At 36.4% G+C, this 25,822-nt stretch overlaps 1 protein-coding gene across 4 annotated transcripts in view; it reads left to right on the top strand.

Annotated features, from left to right (window-relative positions):
- The window catches only part of TMTC2 (transmembrane O-mannosyltransferase targeting cadherins 2), a 244,057-nt gene that overhangs the window by 100,685 nt on the left and 117,550 nt on the right, over positions 1-25,822 (top strand). For 2 of the 4 annotated variants that reach the window (XM_051770037.1, XM_051770038.1), the window contains exon 2: positions 2,608-3,178. The exons of 1 other annotated variant lie outside the window; for it this stretch is intronic. In XM_051770037.1, the coding sequence (XP_051625997.1) occupies positions 2,608-3,178 (571 nt within the window). Of the gene's footprint in view, positions 1-2,607; positions 3,179-6,222; positions 7,267-25,822 lie in introns of those variants that run through there. One more of the 4 variants, XM_051770039.1, reaches the window with a different exon arrangement.

Raw genomic sequence — 25,822 nt, 5'->3', positions numbered from 1 at the left:
ACCTGACTAAACCACTGAGTAAACTGGAACTGGCAACTTCTATATGTTTCATGCTGACTGGCAGATTCTAGAATATGTTGCATTTACATTCACAAGAAACTAGGAGTATTTCAAAATTGCCTGCTGAAATCCATACCCAAATATAGGGTGATCAATACTGTATCTTCAGGGCTTCATTTTTATTTTTTTATTGTTTTTTTCCTTGTTTGTTTCTTTGTTTTAATTTTTAATATGGACAGGTCTAAACAAGAAAGGATCACGTTTGCCTCAAATTTGTCGCTAAGGCTGTGAATAAAATTTGACTGAATTAATGCCTTGGAATGCACAATAGATTTCTTTATGATATGGAGATAATCAGTTTACTTTTGGTGGGGAATAGTCCAATATGAGTGTGTGCTGCATGAAAACTGTCAGCTTAGAGAGAGTGCTAGTTCTTTCAGAAGCATAGCAGAGTTGTGTGGAGTTGTTTTATACATGTGTATTGATAGCCACAGTTCTGTTTGTTTTTTGGTTTTTTTTGCTACGTGGTTACATAGCTTCAAGTGTTGGAAATGGCCATATTTGCAAAAGATATAATAAAAGCTACCATTTCCTGGGAATAACCTGTGTACTGTCTAGGCTCTTTGAGGCAGAATGTGCTGCCTCGGGGGAGGGTGGTTGTTCTGGCAATATTGTTGCCACTTATTTTCTTATTATTTCCCCAAGAAAAAACACTATCACTGTTCAGGGTTTTAACTCTAAATCCTGACATCTGATAGCCGTCCTTAGCCTTTGGGAACCTGTAGTCTAAATATAATATATTTTTCTCAGAGAATAGACTCTTTCTTGCCTAACACCTGCTTTACTCTTGCTGAATTCCTAGTTTTCTGATAGTGGTTCTGAGAGTGATACTACAAACTGAAATCACAGAGGAATTAGGTTTCGGGAAAGGACTACACAGAAGGACGAGATAAATAACATGAAAACAAAGATCTTGTTTTCTTCCAGTGTTCTTTTGTGACTGGACTAAAATGAGAAAAATGTGTGTGGGGTTGGGAAAACAAATACAGGGAACCTGATCCACTGCATAAGCAGAAGTCAAAATGAAAATTTTCAAATATTCTAGAAAGCATCATCAGATCTTTAAAGGGTTTAAGGTGACCTCTCCATAACCTCTATACGCTCAGAGACAAAAGGACATGCTGAGAGGAAGCGTGTCTGAAAGCATTACAACAGTATGCTCTGGACAATGGAAATGCTGAGCTGCATGGTATCTGGAGTATTTGCATGGAGATTCTGTGGCATAGTATATCAGTGCTTGAGCATTTTTCTTTTCCAGAACAAGAACGACATTTCTGAAGCTAATACCATAAAAAAAAAGGGATTTGGATAAAGGTTCCAAGGAAATGCAGAATGTGAGGGGAGTCTTAGAATATGAATTAGTCATGCACATGCATTTTAAATGTGGGCTTGCATTTCACACGTTTTTCCCCCTCCCTCATCTGAATTGAAAAATTATTAATTATAAGAGGATATTTGTTAGAAAGGCAGATAGAGGGTATGAGTAAAGAATTAGATATAAATCATCTCTCTTGTTTAGTATGTTGAATAGAAGAGTCTTGAGCTAATAAAATAAATGCTAAATGAGTTAAGCTCAGTAGTAACAACAATGCATCTTTAATTGCTTAAATACAAGTAACTAATTAAATTCTACTCATCTTTTTTCACTAAGCAGGTCTCACACCTTTTCCCTCTGCATAAATTTTAAATGCAAATCTTTGGATTTGTACAAACACTGTAGTAGACAGATTTTTACAGTAACAAATTAGACATGGAGACTGCTGATGGCTGGCACCAGTCCTTGCCAGGGTGGTCGAAAGCACAAATGCTGAAAGCTTCAGCAATTTTTTTTTTCTAATCAAGCTGATAGACTTGAATTCATAAGCTAGTACAACATAGAAACATGTTTTTTTTTCTCCTCTATTGGAAATACAAAAAATTTAAATAAAGGTATATTTTCGTCTTTAAAATATTCTGTTGTCTGTCTCTAGCAAGGTGTTAGCAGAAAATGTTGTCAGTCAAAATATATACAAGACAGTTTTGGGTGTGCCCTGTGCAGAACCAGAAAATTGCATGCTCCTACCGACTTCTGTATTTATTGTTCATCTGTGTCAGAGAGATTCATTCCAAAATCTAAATTAAAATTTCAGTATAAAAGGCCAGTTGGGATTTTAGTTCTGAATTACTGGAGGATCCATTGTTTCAACAATAATGTTTGCAAGTTTTTCATATTTCTTTTAACATTTTAATTATAACTCATCAAATCTTAACCGATTACTCCTGGGTTAGACTCAGAAGAATGTCACTGAAGGGTGTTTTAATTTAATGGAAACAGTGTAACATCTGTTTCTAATGTTTTAAAAGCCAATTTATATGGAAATTTTGCTCTAGCAGGAAGTCAATAGATATGTAGTTTTTAAAACCTCCTGTAAAAATTCAAACTTGAATTAAAGCAGCACCAAAGCAATGCCATTCTTTCTTGTGGTAGCAGTGTGATTGCATTTTCTCAGCCTTTCTTTTATATCCTTTTTCTTCTGTTAAAATGAAGCTTTTATTTGTCTTTTGTAGTCGAGCTATCAAGACAAACCAGGACCTTCTGCCTGAGACGCCGTGGATCCATATCTTCTACAATGACTTTTGGGGGACATTGCTCACTCATAGTGGGAGCCACAAGTCCTACAGACCTCTCTGCACACTTTCCTTCCGCATTAACCATGCTGTTGGGGGAATGGACCCATGGGGCTACCACCTTGTAAACGTCCTATTACATGCTGCAGTCACAGGCCTTTTCACAAACTTCTCCAGGATTCTCTTTGGAGATGGGTACTGGACCTTGATAGCAGGCCTGCTGTTTGCATCTCATCCCATCCACACGGAAGCTGTAGCGGGAATTGTAGGGAGGGCAGACATTGGAGCCTGCCTCTTCTTTCTTCTTTCCCTGATGTGTTATGTGAAGCACTGCTCTACCAGAGGTTCCTCATCAAGTACTTGGGGCTGGATCTTGGGAGCAGGACTGTGTGCAGGATGCAGCATGCTGTGGAAGGAGCAAGGAGTGACTGTTCTGGCCATTTCAGCCGTGTACGATGTCTTTGTATTTCATCGACTGAAAATGCATCAGATCATTTCTGCTTTATGCAAGGTGAGTCGTCTTTGCTGTAAGCTATTTGTAAGGCACCAATCACTGTTAAACAGGTGCTAAACGAGTTTTCAAGTCCCAAAAATGAGCACAGATGTCTAATGCTTAAAGAACAGTTAAATAGCTTTAGTATTGGGTTTTTACATTTTGTTTAAACCATGTATTATTAGCCATTGCTATTACTTGATGCTGGGGATGGGTTTTTTTTCAATTACTTTCCTTACTTCCAGCAATTCCCTCATTCTGTTTACCAGCAAACATTGAATATTTGAATTGAGCACTGAATATCTGACTGCCTTTTGTAAAGAATTCATTCATGCTCTTATCCTCTTGTATCTTGCAAACTCAGCTTAGTTTGGTCAGGCGTGCAAGTGTGGTGGCTGCTATCACCCCCAGGCTCCCTGAGGCAAAGATAAAGCTCTTATTGTTCTAGTTTAACAGAGATGCATAGGGCCTGGGTACGTTCCTTTGGTGCATATTGTTTTCTTCCCCTAGTAGGAGCTATGACTTAAATGTAACAGTGCCTTAACAAAATAACTATTTCTCATTTTTAAACTTCTTATCCAAGAACAAGCAAGTAAAATAAGCAAACAAAAAAGCTCACTAAAACCCCCTAGCTTCCCTCTCCCCAGACTGCATGTATTTTAGGGGTACTCAGAAACTCCGTCTGAAATCAAGACTCGGTTACATCATTTACTGTACAAATGAGTGAGCTGAGTATATGTAATTTTCTTTTCACTGAAATGGCTTTCTTTCAGAAAAATACTGACTTAACAAAAGGAAAAAGTTTCATATGGACATGTCACATTTTTTCAGTGAGACATAAACAAAAAAAGCAATAAAACAAATTACAGCTTTGCAATCTTTCTCAAAAACCTTGACATTAAAATTTTGATTTCTCACAGAAATGAATCGAAAAGAAATTGTAGATTTTGATAAGACAGTGATGAGTTCTGTTCATATAGACTATACAGCTGTGGTATAAAATGAAAATAGTGGAGTAAAAAAGAACCCCACCTCTAGTCACTGGTAGTTTCCTCTTAAACTGCTGTGACATGTTGACTTAGTTATCATACTCTTTTCTAACAAAATTGAAATGGAAAGAATAATTTCCTGTGTATTTATATACATGTATATTTTTTTTTACTTATGCATATTGGAGTAGGTAAGACCTGTTGAATGTCAGTAGCTAAATACTGTATGGTACATAGTGCACCTAATGATGAACAGAAACAAACAGTAAATTAATTAAGGTTTTTTTGTTTTGTTTTGTTTTGTTTTTTCCTAAAGTGCATCTGTAACAGCAAGCTTTATACTGAAAGGCACAGGATGAGTTCATGGGGTTTATTAATAACTCAAGTGTTAGCTTATCCTATAAAAACATTCACATGACACAGAAAATTCTGAACACCTAGGAAGTTTTTTATTATTGAACAGTCATTGCTCAAAACCAAAACCTTTGCAGACATTTCTGTTGAACTTTTCATGGGGAAAAGCTTTTTCTCCCCTTTTTGCTCCTTTTCTGCTTCAGGACCAGGGTAAAATTGGCCCAGAAGAGACCTAAGTGACACAAGTGAAATCCAAGCTTCCACTACCTAACTTTTTGAACATAACGCCTCTCTTCCTAGGTGAGGAGCTCTAAACTTGGACACCTGACTTATGAGGTTTTTTTCCATTCAGCATCAGAGTTGCCTTGGACAGCAAATTGCTGTCTATGGAAATTTGTTTGTCCATCTGTAATGATAGGAATAACAATTATGTGCTTTGTAGATTACAAACCTATTTGGAGATTGGATTTTAGCTGGAGGCAATTTAATGGGGAGAGACTACAGTGAACAAAAATATGAATGTTTTGCTTGATCTGCCAGAAATACATTTCCTAATTCACTAAATTACTAGGCTACCTGTTTCTTGCACATCTGTTCAGACTGAGCGCTGCTGCCCTGAGTTTTATCTCAATACTGGGGAAGCCTCTGCTCATTCACTTGCTGCCTCTGTTTGTTACATCACTGAGATCAGCTGGGAGCTTCGGTTACAAAGTATCTCCAGTAAGGCCTCTTTTTTACTGAGGTTTTACAGAAATCATTCGCAAATTGTATAGATTTTTGTAAGGACATAGTGACCTGCAGGGCTGGGGATGTCAGGAATGTCTTCATTGAACTAGCCTGTTACGAGAAGCATTTCTTTTGGAGCACTTGTCTGCATACTCTTTTGTACTCCAACTTTGCATGGCCTCTACCTTTAATGTCACAGTTTCCTGTTCCCAAGCACTCCCTGGGCAATAAAGGAATGAAATACAAGCCTTTTGTGAAGATAATAATTGTCAATTAAAAAATAAATAAATAAAGCAAAAAAAAAATAAATTAAAGCAAATGTATCAGTCTTCTGGAGAGCTTCTCGGTATGATAAAAATGCTTAAGAGCAACAAAACCATTACGATTTACCTAACAAAGATACTGAACATAATTATTCTAGTGCATTGCCTCCTTATCAATCATTATTTTCTGAAACACTTTCTTACTGTATTTATATTTCCTTTGGACTTTGAGTTTTACCTTTTCACATAAAATACTGTTTAGAGAATATTCAACTTAGTGGGTCTCTGGCCTGCTCCATATGAAGTCTAAAATTGCTTTTGGAGGATGCTATTTAGTTGATATCTGAATAGTTTGAGAATGATCAATGCACTTGGAGTTGAGAAATTTGGATTTTGATTGTAGCATGTCTGAGCAATATGTGACAAATCCTGACTGTGAAGGCAGGTTTAGATACTGTCCTTTTGATTTGCAATTACCTTTAAATTTATTTTCAAATGAATTGAGGATGTTTACTCCTTAAGATGGACAATTTAAAGTGATAACCTGTCTCTTTTGAAATTGTTAGTAAGAACAGAACTAAGATTTTTACTTAAAGCTTTTGGTTTAGTTTTGTTCTGTCCTTATATATGTTGATAAAGACAAGTGGATTTTTTTGTTGGTTTTGTTTTTTTTAAATTTTGTATTTAAAATAATCAAACCCCAAAGTATATAGCTGAGACTAATTTTTGCATTATGCAGAATTAAAGCATAGACTTGAATTAAGGGTAGTTTTGTTTTGTTTTTTTTTTAAAGTATTGCATGCACTTTTTCTCTCTTGAAAAGACATTCTGCACTGCTAATTGATAAGGCCAAAATAACCATTTACAGAAGAGTCATCCTGTGTTCCCTAACTGGCTTGAACATTTAAAAAAAATGGAATACGGTTTAAACTGAACCAAAAACCTCCCACCAAAGAAAGCCCCTTTTCCTCAGAGAATGTCTGGGCAATTAGAAAGAATTGTGTTTATGTACCAGTTCTGGAATTTGTACTTTGTGTTCTCCCAATTCAATATTAGAAAAGGGCAACTTCAGGAGAAAGGGAAAAAAAAAAATACATTAAAAAGGTCAGTCGAGGAAAAAGTTATGGTCTTTTTTAGTGCACTGGAGGGGAAAAGTGTAAAATGGAGCCAAGGAAGAAAGGAAAATAATTTTAAATTCATTAGCTCAAATCTGTACTATCTAAGTAAGCAGTAATGGTATGAAACTGAATGCTTTGTAATCGAATAGTGGAAAGGGTTCAATCTTCCAATCTACCTTAAGCCCAACCCTGTCCAGCTGAGCCTGGTGCATGTTTCCTAGGCTGTGCTGCAAACTGAACTCAGTGAACTCAGAGGAAATGCAGGTAGAAAAATAGCTTTTAAACACCACCCCCCCTGCCCAAAATATCCCAAATATATCTTTAGGAGTTATTTTAAACCTGAATCAATTCAGTTATATCCAGTTCTCATCATTGCCATACAAAAAGCTGTACTCGCAAACACTGAAAGGAAAGGTGCAGGAACAGAAAGAAGGAATGGAGAGAGAGGCATTTTGGGGAGTGGGTGATTAAGGACCTGGGCTGGCATGCTGCCAGACTATGACTTTCAGCTTCTACAAGCTTTTTCAGAATATACCACTGGGGAAGCTGAGACATGAGTATTTATGTTTAAAGAATAGTAAAACTATTGACCATCTTCAGGATGATCAGCAAAGTATGAACTGGTAAAAGCAACTTCAAAAATGCTCCAGCTGATGGTAGGAGATGGTATTGGGGTGGCAAGCCTGGTTTTTTTCATTGTGTTCTCATCTTTGGGCCAAGTATCCAGTGAATATAAAGTGATGGCTACTACACAAGACCAATTATCATGTGAGTCCTGATTTTTCACACCAGGTACACGACAACATCCCAGTGCAATTTGAGTAGACTGGCAGGGCTTCTGAACAAGGTGGCTGCAAGAGCAGATGAATGTTGCCCCTTATTTAGAAGCTATTCTTGAAGCACCTTAAAATTGTATATCATAGCTACTTATTTAACTATCCAGCTCTTTTCTCTGTCATCTGTGTATTGGTTATTCAGTAGAACTTGGATGCTGATTTTTTTTCCTTTTGCCAAGTTTTGTATTCCTGTCTGCCTGTGATGCTCTCACTCTGGCTGGAAAAGTTGTCAGTCTGGATTCCATTTCATTTGGTTAACTCTGTTTTATTCTGACTAGCTGATGAGGATGTATTTGCTGTCTTTAAGACAGAAGATTTTGATACAATTGTATTTATTGTGGTCACAAATTAGTTGTCTGAAATGAGAGCTATTAAAAAAGTGGTGTTCTACTGGGGCAAACCATTCCTTATGAAAGAAAGTTAGACTTTTATTTGATTTTTTCAGCATTTTAGACCTTGAGTCATTTCCAGTGTAAATTGCATAGCAGGTATGCAGATTGATTGAGATGTCAGGTATGACATGTATCAGATGATTGTACCTGTCAGCTGCTAGATTTGTGCAAGTTAAGCCACCAAAGGTCAAGGAGTGGGAGGGGGGACTTGAATATGGGAGAGAGCTTGTTATGATAGAAAATATGCAGATTCAGAGGTCTAATTGCTTTGTACTTGCAATATGCAGCTTGAGAGCAGAAGCATTAATCAACAGTCTTCTGTCCAATTAATAGTGCAAACCTAATACAAACCCTACTGTGCTGCTGTTTTTTCTTGTAGTGGGGTTTTTTTTAGGTTTTCTTTTGTTTCCTTAGTTGGTTTCCTTTGGTTTTGTTTTTTTTTTTAAATTTATTTTATTTTTCGTGGGAATGGAGCTGGATAACATTAGCAGTTAAAAAGATGGGGCAAATGCATTTAAAGCTCATTTTTAATATAATGGTAATGATAAAGTATTTATTGCTCTGTGGTTTATGTGTACAAACTGCCTTACAGAAATAACTAAACCAGATGTATGTTCTAATGTTCCATTGCTACAATACAGTAACATTTTACCAGATCAACATATTGTTAGTACAGGGGGTTTGTTATACTAAAATAAGGAAATATCTCTTTTCCCATCACTTATTTGATTAAAATCTCCCTCTGGGGGGTCTGTCTCACATGTGGAATTAGTTATTGGTATCTATAGCTTAACACGAACCACAAATTGGATTGCAGGATGTATTATCTAGTCTTCTGTGCTATTATAGCAGTACTGGTTTTGTAAAAAGCAATTTTATTGAAGGCTTATATTTTATTTAAGGTAATGATGTGAACCTGGAGCTTCCATGGATGACATGGTCAACCACCAAACCAAGTTTCATAAAACTCTACTTTCTTTTATGGTCTTGGAACAGCCTTGGTTGTGGGTGATACGTATGATTGCTGCTCGGTATTAGATAAAGCTACTGATTTTTGAGAACACTCTAAACTTCAAGTAAGCCACTTTTGGCATTCTTTAGTCTTTGAAGTGGCTACTTTTAGAACTATTGTGCTTTGGAAAGCAATGTCAAAATAAAATGCTGCTCTTGATTAAAATTTGCAGTTTTGTCTTTCTCTTCTGAGAAGCTCTAAAGCCTTAGCAATGTAGTAGTTGGTTTTGCTTATTTTTCACCTCTTCTCCATCCACAAGTTATGCTATTTTGCAGTAGTGTTTCATCATTATTTAAAATCTATTTTCTGCTTATTTTCTAGCACCTAATGAATTTTATTATACTTGAAATTACCCACAGGTCTTGATATTTTGACAGATCTGATCGGTAACCTATTATTTTGTGAGTTATTTCTCTTTTGGGCACCCTATGTCTTTGAAATATAGCATTTACAGTGTTCAGACTGTTAGAGGAGTAGCTGCTCTCTTGCAGGACAGACTTCAATCTTGGAGTCAGATATTTAGTAAGTTTACTTTCCCTTGATGCTGTTTTTATTCCAGTTAAAAATAATAAATAATTTACAGCTTCAAAAGATGATTTGACCTCTCGCAGGTTCATTTTGTCTAACAAGAGCTGCATATTCAAGTGCGCTAAGCTGTTAAATATTACACTGGTGGGCTGGGTAACCTTTAGCATTTCGAGAGCTGTGGGAAAGACTGGGGGCTCTGTTGCCAGCTGGGGCCCCATTTATTCCCTAGCATCTCTCATTCTGCAGTGGTCAGCTTGGGGTTAATTTTGCGGACAGCTTTAAGGCTGTACAAAATTGTGGAAATGCTGAGCCGAATGTGCCTGCACATACATTGCTCATCTTTGCGGATGAGCCAGCCTGATTATTTTCTCTTCACTCTGCTGGATGGCAACAGCGTGACGCCTGTGCGGTCTTGACCAGTACACCCCCTCCCACAGCAGATATTTCCTAGACAAAAGAAGCTTTTTGCAATTTACTTCTCTCTTGACAATTTCAAGTAGCTAGTACTGTGATTTCCTGTAGTTCCCACAGCTCCTTGAGGGTTTTTTGTTTGATCCTGAAATAAGAAAAGCAAGATTGGCCTCCACTGTCTTCTCAGAGGTATTGATCTCCTGCAGGTCCCTGTGATGTCAGTGGAATGGTGCAGAATTGGACATCAATATGTATAAATAGCTGTTGTTTCCTGAAAATATTTTCATGGGGTGATTTAAACAGATCACATATGACAGAAATACAGCATCCTAAGGCAAATTTATCCATGTCGTATCTTTTTAAAAATGAAGAATCATAAGCCGTCTTGCTGAAGTCACTAACACTGCCATAACATGGATTATATTTTAATATTAAATCTGTAATATCTTTATTGGAATTGCCACTAAAATTCTTATCACTTTTATCTACTCACTTGAAGTCTACAATAATATTTAGGAGCTTATATTTGAGAATGCCTCTCTGGAAAGATGAAAAAGGCAAAGTTTCTTTAATAAATGACTAAGTAAATAAAAAAAAAGAGAGAAGGCTTTTCGTATTTACGGGAACTGTGAAGAACCTTCAGTTTAACAGAGAGGTTAGTTTGCCAGAGGAAGGTTGTCACTGTCTTCAGTAATGCATAAGATTTAAACTGTGTTATAGCATAAAAGTATGCTGTGTTCTTCCATTCTTCCCTGCTGTGGCTTAACCTCAGCCCCACACAGCCGCTTGCACACTGCCACCAGTAGGATGGGGAAGGGGAAAATTAGAAAACTAATGGATTGAGATAAAAGCAGTTTAGTAGATAAATGCAAAAACTGCTTGCACAATAAAGCAAGGAATTAATTCACTACTGCTGGTGGACAGACTGGTGTTCAGGAGAGCAGGACTCTATCATGCGTTATGGTTACTTGGGAAGACAAATGACATCACCCTGAATATTTGGCCCTTCCTTCTTCTTCCTCCAGTTTTCTATGCTGAACATGATGCCATATAATATCCCTATGGTCAGCTGTCCTGGCTGTGTCCCTTCCCAACTCCTTGTGCACCCTCAGCCTCCTCGCTGGTGGGGTGGTGTGAGGAACAGAAAAGGCCTTGACACTCTGTGAGCACTGCTCAATATAACAAAAACATCCCTGTGTTATCAACACTGTTTCCAGCATATAATCCAGATAAATCCGAAACATATCCCATTCTAGCTACTATCAAGAAAATGAACAAACCAGCCCAAATCAGTACATTCTCCCTGGCTTAAAAGGGATCTTTTTAAGAGTCACAAGGTGAGAAAGTTTCCGCAGGCTTTGCACAATTTTCGTTAGCGCTTATTTTTTCTTCTGAGGTTGTATGCCAATTATTGACATCAAGAACAGCATGACTTTTTCATAGTGTTGTGTATTGGTGGACTCACTACTTTCCAGTCTATAAAACCTATATTTAAGGAATCAATTGAAAGCACCAAGCTTACCATAGTTTCTAACAACTGTGTTTCAGACTATTAGGCATTTACAAGTGTAGGTTTTTCTTCATCTTAGTGATTATTTTAGCTCCCTAATTAGAGAAGCTCTTTAAAACTGTTTTTGCAGAAGCTGGCAATTTTCCTGTTTAAAATCTCAGTATTAAAGAACAGTTAAATTTTATGCTTTTTGTTAGGGTTGGTCAATGTTTATATGTTTAATACTTAAGTATATTTTGTGCTGAGATACGGGGACTTGGGTACCTGTGAACTTTGAGAGATAAGAAATATAGGCAGCTTTGCCCAATCTTCAGATTTCCATTTGTCCACTAGCTAGAAAGCCATGTTCCTTTCCCCCTAGCTCTGATTCTTCCACGGGTCCATTGTCTGGGTACTGGCCACAAAATGGGAAAACCAACATACAGTGCTAAAGCTGAGTGATATTTCAGTGAGTTAAATGTTTCCTGGTGTAATTCCTTTTGTCAGATTTGCTTCGGGTGTGATGCCTTTCTGCTTAAACCTGGTTTAGTGCCTTGGTTAAAATACATGTGTTCATAGTTATATTCATCAAGTATGGATTGTGTTTGTTACATCGCACAAAGTTTATACCTGTACCTGTATGTACATAAGTGCTTTACATTAGCCTCCTGATGTCATGTTTAGACTCCTAAGTGTCCTGATTTGATGAAGTGTTTAATGCTTGTAGCTCCTGGTGAGCTTTACCTAATGAACGCATTGCACTTGGTCAATCACAGCTAAATAACAAGTTAAACCTTCTGCTCCCAGCAGTCAGGGCATGCAATAATAGTGACAGAAGAGGCAAAACCTCTAAATATGTCCCCAGTCAGAATCAAATAGATTAGGGAGCAGGTGCAGCTTCTGGATGCCCTGAGTTCTGACTCCCAGCGGTATGTTACAGCACCTTTGGGAAAGATAGCACTGCTGAGAGTACGTGACAATCAGGCTCCTGAGTATCTTAACTGTAATTGTCTAAGTTTCAGAACTGTAGTGCTCTGACAGCATTGCCTGAGTCTATTCTCAGTTGTCTTCTTAGAGTCCTAACAAGAAAGAGCCATTCCTGGTACACGAGCATGAGCTCTGATTCCAGACCCAGGAGAACATGTTTTGAAGGAGTGGAAACATATGCAAACCCTAAGTCACAGGGGAGACTTTTCTCTTGGTATTAGGTTTAATTTTGAATTTTCTGGCTTATGCTCATTTTCATTTAAGTCGTAAAGATTTAATGATTATGTGCGCGCTTTTTCTAAGTGAGTGATTCTAAACATTAACCTATCTAGACAGTTACAATATTAAAAAGGGGCAAAGTACAAGTATATGAGATTTACAGTGGAAACAGCCAGTTGTGATAGAAGGCAGCAAACATTTTTTGGCGTATTTACTAGAGGAACTGAACAATATTTTGTACATATGCCCGGATTTCTTTTTCCAGCTGCAATGTAGATTAGGTATGGGGAGGGAAGGAGTCAAGGCTTGCAATTCTGTGGCTATCTTTATGGCTCAGTTATTAGGAGGTGAATTTCTAGCCTCGCTAACCTTGAATGTCACTTAGAAAAGAGAAGAATCTCTTAATGCTGTGGATAGTCCACATTGAGAGAAGGGGAAAAAGAAAAATATTTTTTATTTTTAATTTCCTGGTTTCTAGGAAACTAGTTGAAAATGCACACACAGAAATTACATTAAAATTATCCAAAAGCTTTTGGGGGAAGGGAGAGAGAGAATTTTTGTACTTGGCTCTTAAATGCCAGGTAGAACATATGTACCTTTTTATGATCAGAATGGTAACACTTTCAGACACATATGCAGATTGTTTTTAAGGCTGTAGATTTGATTAGGTTGTGCAAAAGTCAGAGCTTCTGTGACATTTAATCACCAAAATCTTGATTTTCTCCTTGACAATAAAATATGGAAATAAATTCCCATAGCAACAAAGTCTTTAAAGTTAGTGTAGGGACATATTTAGTTAATAAAGGCAATGAGGGAGCAAGGGAAAAGAGAAGGTAGAATTGTGTTGAGTCTCTGTAAATTCGTTCTCTCCCAGAAAACAGGACTTTGGGGGTTATGGTCAAATTTTTTGCATGTTTTAGTCTGCATGTTTTAAAAGAATCCTGGGTAGCTTGTACTGCTGTAGAGTACAATGAAGCTTGCATCAACAGTGTTTATTTAGTAGGGATTGTGAGATTATGGTTTATTTTTAAAATACATGTTTATTATAGTTTTATCTCTTACTTGGAGATTTTTCTCCTTGAAAGACATTATTAGAAGCGGCAAAACACCACCACAAAATAGCTCCCCTGAGTTTTAACATAGAAGCAATGCCAATCTTTTTAACTCTTGCTTCTTTGTACTACTTCATATATAACATTTTTGGCTTCTTGTAATTTGAAATCTGAGGAAAGGCAGCATTAGCAATTTTGTAGAGTGATTTTGCTTTGTTTATTTGTTTAAACCATTATATTTTTACCTCTTCTGACATGAGCTGTTAACTCAGAAGATGACATTTTGTGGGTAATTCCGGTTGAGAGTATGGATTGAAAAACACCAGGTTCCATGATTATGCAGTTCTGTTTAGTTACAAACAAAATCCTAAGTATAATTTCTTTGAGAACAAAAAGTATCAATCTATGTATCTTTATCCCAGTTTAAACCCAGCTACAAGGTACCTGCATAATGTGTATTTTTACCTTGTTTCCTTTGCCGCTTCTCTGATCTCTTACTGATTCACATACATACATACCAAACCAAACCAAGCTAGGCAAGAAGAAAATCCTAAACAAAAACAAAACAACAACAAAAAAATCCCTCAAACCAAACAAAAAACCCCAACCATCCCACCTTCTGTCCATGTATCTTTGTTCTGGTAATGACATTTTTCCTTGGAAGAGGATATCAATTAATTATTTCAGTCAACTTCTGTAAAAGATGTTAGTGGTAAGAAACTCTTATCCTGGGTTAAACTTGTACTATAGTATGCAGTTAGTGATAATGGTAAAATGTGAAAGTATGCAAGCAAGCTGACTTAAGGGACCTTGGTACAGACTGCAGAAATGGATTTAAACACAAGGCAAGTAGATGGGGTCCTTGGATACCTGATACTAGATTGATACTACAGCATAAAGTTTGAAGCTGACCAGACAGGTACATGTGTGCTGATATCATAATTTGACCCAAGTATTTTTGAGCCCTCTTTTTATCAGGACACCTTGTAGTCAAAATAAGTTAGCGCTATGATCATTTTGGGCCTTTCAAAATCAGCCTTAATAATTGAGAGGTAAACATTAACTTTGGAAATTTTTAATTTGCTTTCTGTTTTGCAAATATGTAGAGTAAACCTTTTCAGGATTTCATCTCTAATCATGAAGTTTGAAAAGGGGAAAGAAAAATTCCTTACTTGCTCAAAATTGTGCTTCTTACTCGATGTTAGGATACTTTCAGATAAAACTGTGACCTGGCTGCACTTGTGGCAGATTACTTGTTATCTAGAATCCCACTTTTAACCACTTCAGGCACTATATGTAACTCAAATATGTTTTTTGGGAAAAAAAAAAAGGATAGCGCAATCAGTATCTGTTTTATATTTAAATTATTGTTTTGATAACTCTGTCTTGATGTATCTTTTTGAAGACGTGGTTTCTAAATGCAACTTTGAAAACAATGCCTCTTTTAAATCTATTGATTTTCAGTCTAGAAAATTGTTTCCACTCTAACATAGACCTTGATATATATGGTACTATATTAGCTCTAAATGCTTGCAAATAACCATTTCTACCTTGGCACAGCCCTGCTCATGATATATTGTGTTGTCAGCAATCTGTGCCCAGTAGCGAAAAAGGTTGATGTGTCCTTGTGCTCTTGGGTTGGTCTCCAAGCTCTGGAGCACCCAGATGGCTGATCTGTGCTCTGATAATCTGATAATAACCCCAGCCATCATCAGGTGAAATAATGAAGATACAGGTGTCAGTCTGACCTCTTCACTAATATCTGCCTTACTTATATTTGTGACTGCAAATCTGCGTCCAGTATCCGTGCTATAGCTACATGGCATAGATAACTCCTTCATTTATAGCCTGGTTTCCTACTAGAAATGAATTCAGTCTGAAATTATAACCTTATTCTGAAGCAGCTGTTACTTAGTAGGCTTTTTAATGAAGACAGTGCTCTTTGACTTAGTCCTTAATGCTCAGTGTTTTTAGCTTCAGGTCTATACCATCCTAACATTTGGGGTTTTTTCCTGTGATATTAGAATGCAAGAATTTCAGTGCCTGCTTATGCCCAACTCTTTGGACTAGCTGCCTAAATTATAAGGAAAAAAAGGGAGAAATTAGTAATGGTGAAAAAAAAAGAATTGATTGAAAAGTTTATCATATGAAAATTTGGGAACCTACAAAGGTTAAATATTCCTATATTAATCAGCAGAGTTGTTCTTATCAACCAGATGATACAACACCTGTTTTCTGTCCTTATTGTATGCACTGCTTGTACATTTTCTTATAAGTTTTGGCAGACTAATGAAAAGTGAAATTTTATAAAATCTTATTTGATATGTGACCTTCCATTCTGTGGCTCTTGGTGGTTAGCAACCAACCTACTACCTCACTGGGGTAATAAATTCATGTTTTAATGCAGTTATTTGTTTTACTTGTAGTGTAGCAGACAGCTTCAAACCCTCAGAGAACGCTTTTTAAGTCCATCTGTCTGTCTGCTCTGTTTTGCTATTTCATCCTCTGGGCATGGTTACAGTGTTTAGATTAAATGTTCTATTACTGTGATACACAAATAATTTAAAATACTGATTTTTTTTTTAAAAAAAAGGTATTTAAAAGAACCCAAAACGTGCATGTCTGAAAACTCACTGCAGGCTTAACCTTTTTATGAGTCCCAAAGCCATGCTGCTCAGCATCAACAGATTTTCTCCAAGCCTGTCAACATGAAGAGACACAGCAAAATGGCTTCAAAATTTTCTTACTGAAAGTCCTAGAAGTGCTTTTTAAGGAAACTAATTTTTCTATGCATTAAAGGAAATAAGTAAATTTTTCCATTTTTTCACCCTGTTGATAAGGTCAATGGCTGTGGAAATTTAAGTCTATTATGTTTTCTTTACAGTTTTTTTGATAAACTGATATATTCTGCCATTAGCTGGCTGTACTGCCAATTGTAAATTACATAAGCTGCTTGCAGAAATACAGACTCCTCATGAAGGCTTCATGAAATGTAAATGTCCAGTTAACAGTGTCACAACTTCTGCAGTTCTGCACTTGAATGTTTCATCCTTATTCTATGTTCTGTCCTTAAGAGTGAAGACCATGGTTTTAATGTGGAACCATTGACTTTTTCTGGACTTTGTCCTGTGAAGATACTACTGAACCCTGAAGCAGGGCTTCATGTTCAAAAGTTGTTGTTTTGATATATTTGATGATCTAATGAAAACTGCCTTTATGATGTGCTTAAGCCATCATGGGTGCACCTCTACTTGTATGTGGGAAATAATGACATTCTTCCTGGTGAAAATAGTTTGAAATCTAGTTCTGATGTAACTAATGCTAAACTTTTTTTCTTCAGTGAAAAAACTTGTTTGCAAACTCATGCAAATTCTTAGTCAAGATTTACTTCACAAATTTAGCTTTGGTTGCTATTTGACTGTGTTTTTTTGGTGTAGGTCAGAAATGACTGGGCCTGAAGAGAAATTACCTAGAGATAACTCTCCCCAAAAATGGGAGGCTGGTTAAACAAGATCATTAGTTAAAAGGCTTTTATTTTTTTGATAAGTTAGTGCATGGTTTTCAAAGTCCATCTGAAACAAAGTTCTCTTGCTATTTTTGAAATTGTTAGAGATAAGCAGAGAAGGGAAAAATGACTATGTTTCCTGTATCATGCAGGGAGAAAAATATTTCATTTCTTGTGTCCTTTGGATGATAAAAAATTCAATAGTGGGTAATATAGGTAAATAAATCCTAAATGTTAACTCACAGCTACTTCAGATAGGAAATGTTAATGAAGCTGAGGCTACCACTGAAGTCTAGTTAATCAATGTCCATATTAAGTTTGGTACCCCACTGAGCACTAGGGACTTGCCATCTAAAGTTAACAGCAGCAATGGACAATAAAGGCTTATTGTTCTACTAGAAGATTCCTCTAAGTGTAGGATTGTAGTACATATGTCCATGGGGTTTATCCCCATCTCTGAAAATCTGTGATATTTTTCAAAGCATGCACAAAAAATTATTTGGATGAAGATCACATTGAAATGCTTTATGCAAAGTCAAAATTTCTATCGCTAAATCATAGTTAATCTTGCTGTAGCCTATTTGAACTGCCTGTTGGGAAAATCCAGGTTTGATATGTTGCAGGAAAGAAGATTGTTGTGGAGCAGCTTAAATATGAAAGTTGTGGGTAAGTGATTGGAAATATCAGGATCATAAGACATGATTTTGTGCCCAAATATCATTTTCTCATGAAGTTAACAAGCCTTTTTAACAACAAGCAACATTACCTTTGTAAAAGAGAAATAAAGAATACATGGACAGATATATCTTTCAGAAGAAATCCAAGGAGAGTGAAAACTAGAGTGATTTAGTGGTTGCCAAAGAGAGTGAAGTGAGAGAGACTGTTAGCGGTTGAGAAAAAGGATGAACTTCATTAGAGACAATGAGGAGGGGCTGACAAAATCTCCCCCAAAATACCACACTCCTGCAAAATCAGGATGGAGACTTTAGAATTACTAGAATTACTTATAAGAATAACACACTAGAATTACTTATAAGAATAAGTCACTAGAATTACTTATAAGTCACTAGAATTACTTATAAGAATAACAACACAATTTGAGCAACTGGGAAGAAAGGAAGAACATAGATGAACTTAATCCTGTTTTCTTTTTATTTATAAAGATTGTAAAGTAAAACAAGATGATGAAGAGAATGGAGTGTAATACGAAAAATATTATGAATGCGTAATCTTGTTGGATCTTGAGTTCATAGTTTAAATTATAGATCAGGCTTTAATGTTTTAAAGCCTCTCAGTAGAAGTCATAGTATACAGAGAGGAATTTGTGTGTAGTTATATTTTCATATACATTCATTTAATAGGTAGATCATACACAGTGCTATTAATAAAATTCTGAAGAGGTGGTGGATCATCTTACCTAGAAATTCCAAATTTTAACATGTAAATGATTCAATTAAAAATACAAAAATTTTTTTCCAGTAGTTTTAAAATTTCGTTGTCTGAATTTTGAATCTTGTTCTTCTGGTATATTTCTTCTCCATCTCAATTTTACTTTAAAAATAATTCATATGGATATTGTGAAGACTGTCACCAAGTAGATGAAAACCTGGGTAGCCGACAGACAAACCAGAGGTATAAATGACGGTGTCACAAATAACTGGAATGTTAGAGGCTTATATTTAGGTCTGTAGTATGCTATGTCTTTGTAAATATTTTATAAGGGTCCCAAAGGAAATTTATAGAGAATTTTGAAATTAAAGGACTCAAATATACCACAATTGAAAGGGGATGAGACAATTGACAGCTCTTAAGCTAACAGAGGTAGTCTTTTGAGGTCATTTGAAACATTTCCAGATGACTACAAAACATCTATTTTTTGCATATTGACCTTTTATTAGAACAAAGGATCTGGAAAAGGTGCTTTTTTGTTTTGTTTTGGCATATAGACTCAACCCTTGTACCACTTTGGACCTTGCCCATCTGCTGCAATTTTTATGCTGCCAAGTGTTTATTTAATAGGCACTCTATTGTGCTCAAGTATACAGTTGGAACTGGAAGCAGGGACCTAAACTTGATGATGTGCAATTTCAAAGTGGCTATAAGAGATTAGGGTAATGTGCTTCTAAGAAATTATAATCTAAAACTAATGATCACAGATGTTCACTCAGGTAAAAGAAAGAAAGTTAGGATACAGCTTTGCCCTTGCTATCTAGATTTAACTTTTCAAAGTATTGCTAACTTATGCTATTAACTGTTAGTTCAGAAGAGTGCCCTTGGGATTGAATTAAAGATTGTTTATAGTCCTGTATTTTATTGGTTATTTATGTAACCAATTAGGCACTACTACTGAAAATGGATTAGAAATGTGAGTATGAAAATATATTTGAAAAAATGCTAGTTAAAGCAGGGGATTTGTTTTAAAAAAGGACAACTGTGTAAAGAAATCTTGGGTGGTGGTGTTGCAAAATAGAAACCAGATGTTAGAAGAGGAGTAATTTGAAGATGCTAATTGTGAAAATGTGTCCTACCATATCTTCCTAAAGATGATCAGGATTGAAATAGATTCTATGGGCTGTGTCATTCTGTCATAATACAAGAATGAAGTTATTCCTTGCTATACAACATTTTAGTATTTAAAAGCCAAATTTTTTTACAGAATTATGAGATAATTGTGGGTAAAAATGTTAGAAACCAGACAAGAGCAGCAAGAAGTCAGGGGCTAGATGCTTTTATTTTATTTTATTTTTTATTAGGTAAGCCAGAAAACAAAACATGCAAGTTTAGCATGATGATGAGAGAGTTAACTGTTAATTTAGAAATAATTGAATAATAAAAATATAAAGCTTGAAGGTACTTTTTACATATTCTGTAGCAAAGAATAAGCCTCTCTTCTACCGAGTTGTGGGAATATTCCTTCAAGTTAAAGATTGAAGCCTATTATGTAGTGTGAACAGAGCCAGACTGGAAAAGTTTATAATCAGGAGGAAAAAGATAGATAAATTTTGGAAGTGGAATGTGTTCCTAGTTCACAGTCTGATATCTTAAGATCTTGTCTTTACTTTGTCAGAAGAAACATGTCCTATGAAAATGTAAATCTGAAGAAAGGAGAGGTGAAAATATAAGTTAGCTGTAGAAGCTCACTGGCAGAACTTGTCAGTCCAGACTCTGTGATAACCACACAACAGATCAGGCCAAGAGCTGAACAAGACTTTTATGTAACTGGTTTCTGCTAAATAGCCCTTTGCTTTAGAAGAACAATGTCATACACACCAAAACTAAACATAATTCATTTGTACATGCCAAGACTGTGAATTTGCCATTGAAGGCTTTATTTTAGGAAAGATAAAAACCAATTACTCTCACGTTAGTTCTGTACTGTCCCAAGGACCCAACTCTTTATTCTTGTTTTAATGTCATCAATGATAACCTAAAGGTGAAAAGTTCAAAGTCTTATCTAAATATATAATCTTTAAAATTCCAGCAAGAAAATGAAGTAGGAAAAAAATCACTGAACCTAAAAAACCTGCTAATTGCCCATGCATCTCTATCCACTATGTGAAGTTTGTCAGTGAGATTGAGTGGTGTGCATGTCTCTCTCTAGGTCTAGTAGAAATTTTTATTACAAAGGATTTAAAAGTGCATTTGACCAATCTTATTTTATACTGTCAATTATTATTTAGATAAATGTTAAATAGCAACTGATTAGAAAACCTAGACAGCTGACAGTAGATTTTTTTTGAGTTCAGGGGATAAGCTGTAGAGCGTTTAGCATATTTTAACATTTTATTGTGTATCTGTGTAAAATACCAACCTCTGAGAAGGTTGTGCTGTCATGTCTCTCCCCTGTCAAGTAAATTATCGTAACACTATGTGTGAGGCACCAGGAGGTTCTCACTTCCTCCACCCATCAAACCTAAAAGGGAAAATATCTTCCCACAAAATTAGTGAATCTTATGATACATTTTTACAGAAAATTGTGTCTTCTGTTTTATGAACTATGTTATGTGTAATACTTAAAACCAAAGTTGTCAGTCTGAAAGTAACATCACTAATGAAAGTTGATCAGTCAGTATATTTATAATGGAGTCTTCAGACCCCAGGGCACTTCTCAGTTAGTAAGCAAGAGTAAAGCTTGTTGAGATCTACATCACTGAGATAGCTTAGGAAAAACTCAGTGGGAAAAGATAAGTCTTAAGCTGACAGTTTTAACGTCTGATCCATAACTACACAGATGACTGCTGGTCACATTTTGGGCATGAACCTGGAAAGTCCCAATCTGTCAGCCTGGTTTTCTACGGGATCTCCTGGGATATCTGTCACAACTATAGCACGGGGGCTCTAGGAATCAAGACAATGGAGTGATTCAGCAGCATAGTTCCTTGTGTGGAAGGGCAAAGGGACAACACATTTTGGACCTTGCTTCAAAGAAACAGAGACCTGATGCCAAGTACTGGAAGTAGATAATTTATTATGAATCAGAGAAATACAAATATATTAAAAGCCATGTCAAGCTTATAAGTGATAAGCACAACTGTGTTTCCTGCTGTGTATCTTCCTTTTTAAATTCTTCAAGTTCTGTTTTGTACTCCAGAAGGAATTTAATTTCAGAACACTTCCTGATAATACTTGAACCTTGGCGTTTTTAGCTATCTCAGTGTTAACTTCTTCCCATGCATTCAACAAAATAACATTGTTGATACTTTCCTCCCATTGTCCTTCTAAAGTGGCCTCAACAAGCAGATGTTAGTTCCAAACTTATTTTTAGAATTTATAGCCTAGGTATAAAAATCATCTAGGTAAAAATTTAGCACAATGCATAAAGTGACAGAAAACATGTTTAGTATTCCTGAACTATAGATAGAAAATTAGCAAATTTAATCTCACAAAAGATCTTTAGCAAGTTAATCTCTGCGTGATGTTGTATCAGAAACTAGTTTTAGTATAAGCTTATTTTAAAAGACACACAGATTACATTACTATACTTGGTATTTCTCTCCACCTTTCTACTTATTTACTGTAGTGTCCATCAGTCAAGGAGAAGCCAATCTGACAGAGGATCAATTGTTTTTTCCCCTCTTTTTTCCCTTCTTTGTAATAGAATATTTTCTGTGGCTACTTGATCAAATTTCTGAATCCCCTTACAGCTACTTTAGAGCTTTCAAAGAGTATTTGTTTCTTTTTTTCCTTTAAAAATAAAATAAGTGGTTGTAGTGGCAGGAAATGCTTCTTGAAAATGGTGTGCAGCTACTTAAATGCTTTAATATTTAAAAATAATAACTATTTCATTTTCCCTTAGTAGTTCTAGAAAGTTTCATCCATTCTAGAAAACGTGACTAGGAAAGGGCAGTATAATGTGACTGCTATTCTTATAGCTGGTTATCAGAAAAAGGAAAAAAAATGTTTACCTCAAAAGGCAGTGTAATGTAAATGTAAATTTTCGCTGGAGGAATCTGAGAACATTTGCCTTCCCCCCCTCTACCTTAGTATTCCCTGCTAAAATAGTTCCCATGTGTTGTATTTACCAACAGGTATTAAAGCGCTGTGGCAAGATGGGAAGGATTTGTAATTATTACCATTATTACCCTAGACAAGTTCGTTATTCTGTCTAGATTCTTTTTCTGTGGATTAGGAATAATAGTAGCAGAGTCTTTCCATTATTTCCATGAGTAGCTGTCCTCTAAAAAAGGTGCATTTCTGTAGGCTGGTTTGCTATAAGTTTATTGATACATTTTTGGAAGTGGTACAGTTAAACAGCTCAAGAGAGTTCAAGGTGAGATAGAAAGGAATGGGACCATCTGTAAATAGTATTTATGGTGTAAATTCCTCTTCCTTGAAAGACATACTCTATTTGTAGTTTTAGGTTTCAAGTATGAATGGAGTCCTTTTATAAAGTTTCTAAGAGACCAGCAATTTTAGAAGACACCTTTTTTTGTCTGTGACATTACTTTACTGAGAAATTTTCCAAATAGGAAAGATATATGGAATACTCAGTCTTAAAATTCTGAAGATTAATTTATGGCACAAAAAGACCTGATGTCAGAAAAATTTCAGAATATGATAATTTTGTCTAGTGGTAAAATTACAACTTTTCAACTCGTAGTTTTACACCCTAAATTGAACTCCAAGTGGTGGATCTTTCCCCTTCTTTTATGTATGTTAACTTTGTCAGACTCTAATCAGTTTTGTCAAATTGTATAATTTACAATAGCCATGAAGAAAGCAGTGTAAAGATTGGAATTACTTTAGTCCTTAGAGAAATGTGATTTGCATATAGATCTTGTAGTTTATGGGGAAATACCTGTTCTATTCAGTGGTGAGTTTCTTCATTCATGCTTTATCTGCTGCACTGGCTACCACAGCAGTGAGAAACCCTGCTCTATCTGCATATTTCTGTTAACAGTTTACTCTTTACTGCAGCTAAGTTAGTTTGACACAGCAGAGGTTTTCTCTTGAAGAGGTGGTTGTTTCCCACCTGTACAGGCTTCCTTGCTGGTCTGCAAGTTCCGGGCCTCATGTGGGCCATGTTTGTGTTTTATGCCAGATATGCAATCAATTAGGAACTTGTGCTGGAACATTTCACACTTTAAAAAGATTTCTATAAAATAGCACGACTGTTTGTCACCTGGGACAAGGCAAAAATCCAAGGAGGTGCCCAAAGTGAAAGGTCAGATTCCAAAAATTTACCCAGTGCTTCCCCTGCTGCTTCCCCCTTCCTACTTTCTGTACAACTTGATGGAAGTGCCTCAGTTCAGACATGATGACCAAACTAGGCAGAATTCCCATTAGACATATTTGTCTAGGAATAAATACAATTACTCTAATCTGTTGGACAAGTTGTCTAATCTCATAGGTCTGCATAGCAGAGAAGAAGGTGTCAGTAAGAATGTCAGTGTTGGCAGTGCAATTAACGCTTACTGATGGTTTTCAATCATTGTGAAAAAATTGTGCGGGGTCAGAAGATCACTTCCTAAATAATTGCTGAAAATCATTAATCCTTTTTAGGTTTTCACAAAAGAACTTGTTCAACGTGTACAAAGTGCTTGTTATACGGTATAGGGAAATCCATGTCTACCATTGGTTTAAGTTATTCATGAAAGTATTTCCTCAGTAGTAGTCTGTTATGATAAATTTTTGGAAGGTAGCAACAAGGTACAAGATATTTTTATTGCCCAAGGGCTGTACAGAGTAGGATCGAGGATGGACATAAGAAGCTAAGAAAAGCTGAGCTAATTCCTAAAATACACTTGATGTTCCCAGATATGTTATACTTTCCAGGCTCATATTCCTGTTTTAACTTGCTTTGCAAGGTAGAGCACTATATGAGTTGTCTATGAACATTGCTCCATGACCAAGTACCATGTGCACCTTTCTGTCTAGTGTAAAGGTGGACTCAGCACTGTCCCAGAGGGCTTGGCCTGTAAGAACAGCTGACTGGTCATGGAGAAAAGAGATGCTGCTTTACAAAGTACAGCTGTTGTAGACCTCCAGTAACTTTCAATGTTTGCATATCAATCATACTTTAACTGTTCCAAATTTGCTCTTTGTGTTCTTTACTGTCTGGGTTTTTTCTAGATGCAGTGGAGGACCATGGGGGGAATTTGAGATTGGTTATATCTGTATATTGTGACTCTTCTGATTTTTCAGTTGTTCACATCCTCTAATATCTGCTTTTTTATTGGCAAGACTGTTGAAAAGGCATGTCATTATGGCTGTGAAAACAGAAGTCAGACATATGCAGTAATACCTTTTTATTTATCAGTCTGTCTACAGCTCAGACACACAGACCAGTGAAGGCTTAGGGGAAGTTTTTGACTTCAGATAACATAAAGGCGATTAGCCAACCAAAAATATCTCGAAGTAGCTTCCTTTGTTCTTCACTTGTTTATCCACCGCAAAAGCTAAGCTTGGATTTCTCAAAGCTGTTTTAGCCTTCTTTAGACTCTGCTGGAAACTTTCAGGCTTATCCCTAAGCAGTTAATGTTAATGAAAGAATGAAGGTAGTTAATTTGCGAAAGGAGATCGGTTTGTGTAAGCTGGCGGTTATTGTCAGTTGGAAACTGTCATGGTTAGCTGAGAACAGTTGATTTTTTCAGCCAAATAAATTTACCATGGCAGTGGCAAAAAAACCAAACCAACCAAAAACCCCCAGTGAAAAAATTTTCAGTCTAGTTAGGTGTTGTGGAGGTTGTCTATATGTCTAGCAGGATGGCAGAGCTCTTAAGTGGTTTTTTTAGCAGCTCATCCAGCCGAGTCCCTGACAATTCATTGTATGAGTGTGCTCCCTCTGCCTTCAGTATCTGGAATTTTTCTTCAGTCTGAACAAGTATAGTCTATCAAAAATATCACTGCTCTAAACACCTCATCTTTAGTCCACTTGCCGTCTCATTTTTTTTCAGGTTCACTTTAAACAGTGTTATTTCACTGTCACACATGCTTCTGCCTTGCAAAGCTCCTTCTGCTTTGTCATGCTTAAATACTACCCTGTCCTGCTCTTCCCTTACTTCTTACTGATCTGCAACCAGAAGAGGTGTCCCAGCTGGCTGCTAAAGATGGAGTTTCAGTTGGGGCAGCTGCTGGGAGGAGTGAGGAGGAAAGAGGGTCTGTATTGCATTGAGAGTTGAGGTGGGCAGGGAAGGAAGAGCTGGGACCAATGTGGGAGGGCAGGGAAGGAAAGAGGAGTTTCCTGGAGCAAGCTTTGAGGTACTGCTTCTGCTCAACTGGAGGAAACAAAACGGATTTCAGGAGTAAGTTCCATGTCTTGATCCCACACATGTTTTGTTC

Source organism: Manacus candei, unplaced genomic scaffold (assembly GCF_025592945.1).
Source record: "Manacus candei isolate 608988 ecotype Guabito, Panama unplaced genomic scaffold, ASM2559294v1 h1tg000114l, whole genome shotgun sequence".
NCBI lineage: Eukaryota > Metazoa > Chordata > Aves > Passeriformes > Pipridae > Manacus > Manacus candei.
The sequence above is the reverse complement of the archived record's forward strand: the minus strand, read 5'-3'. Positions and strand labels throughout refer to the sequence as shown.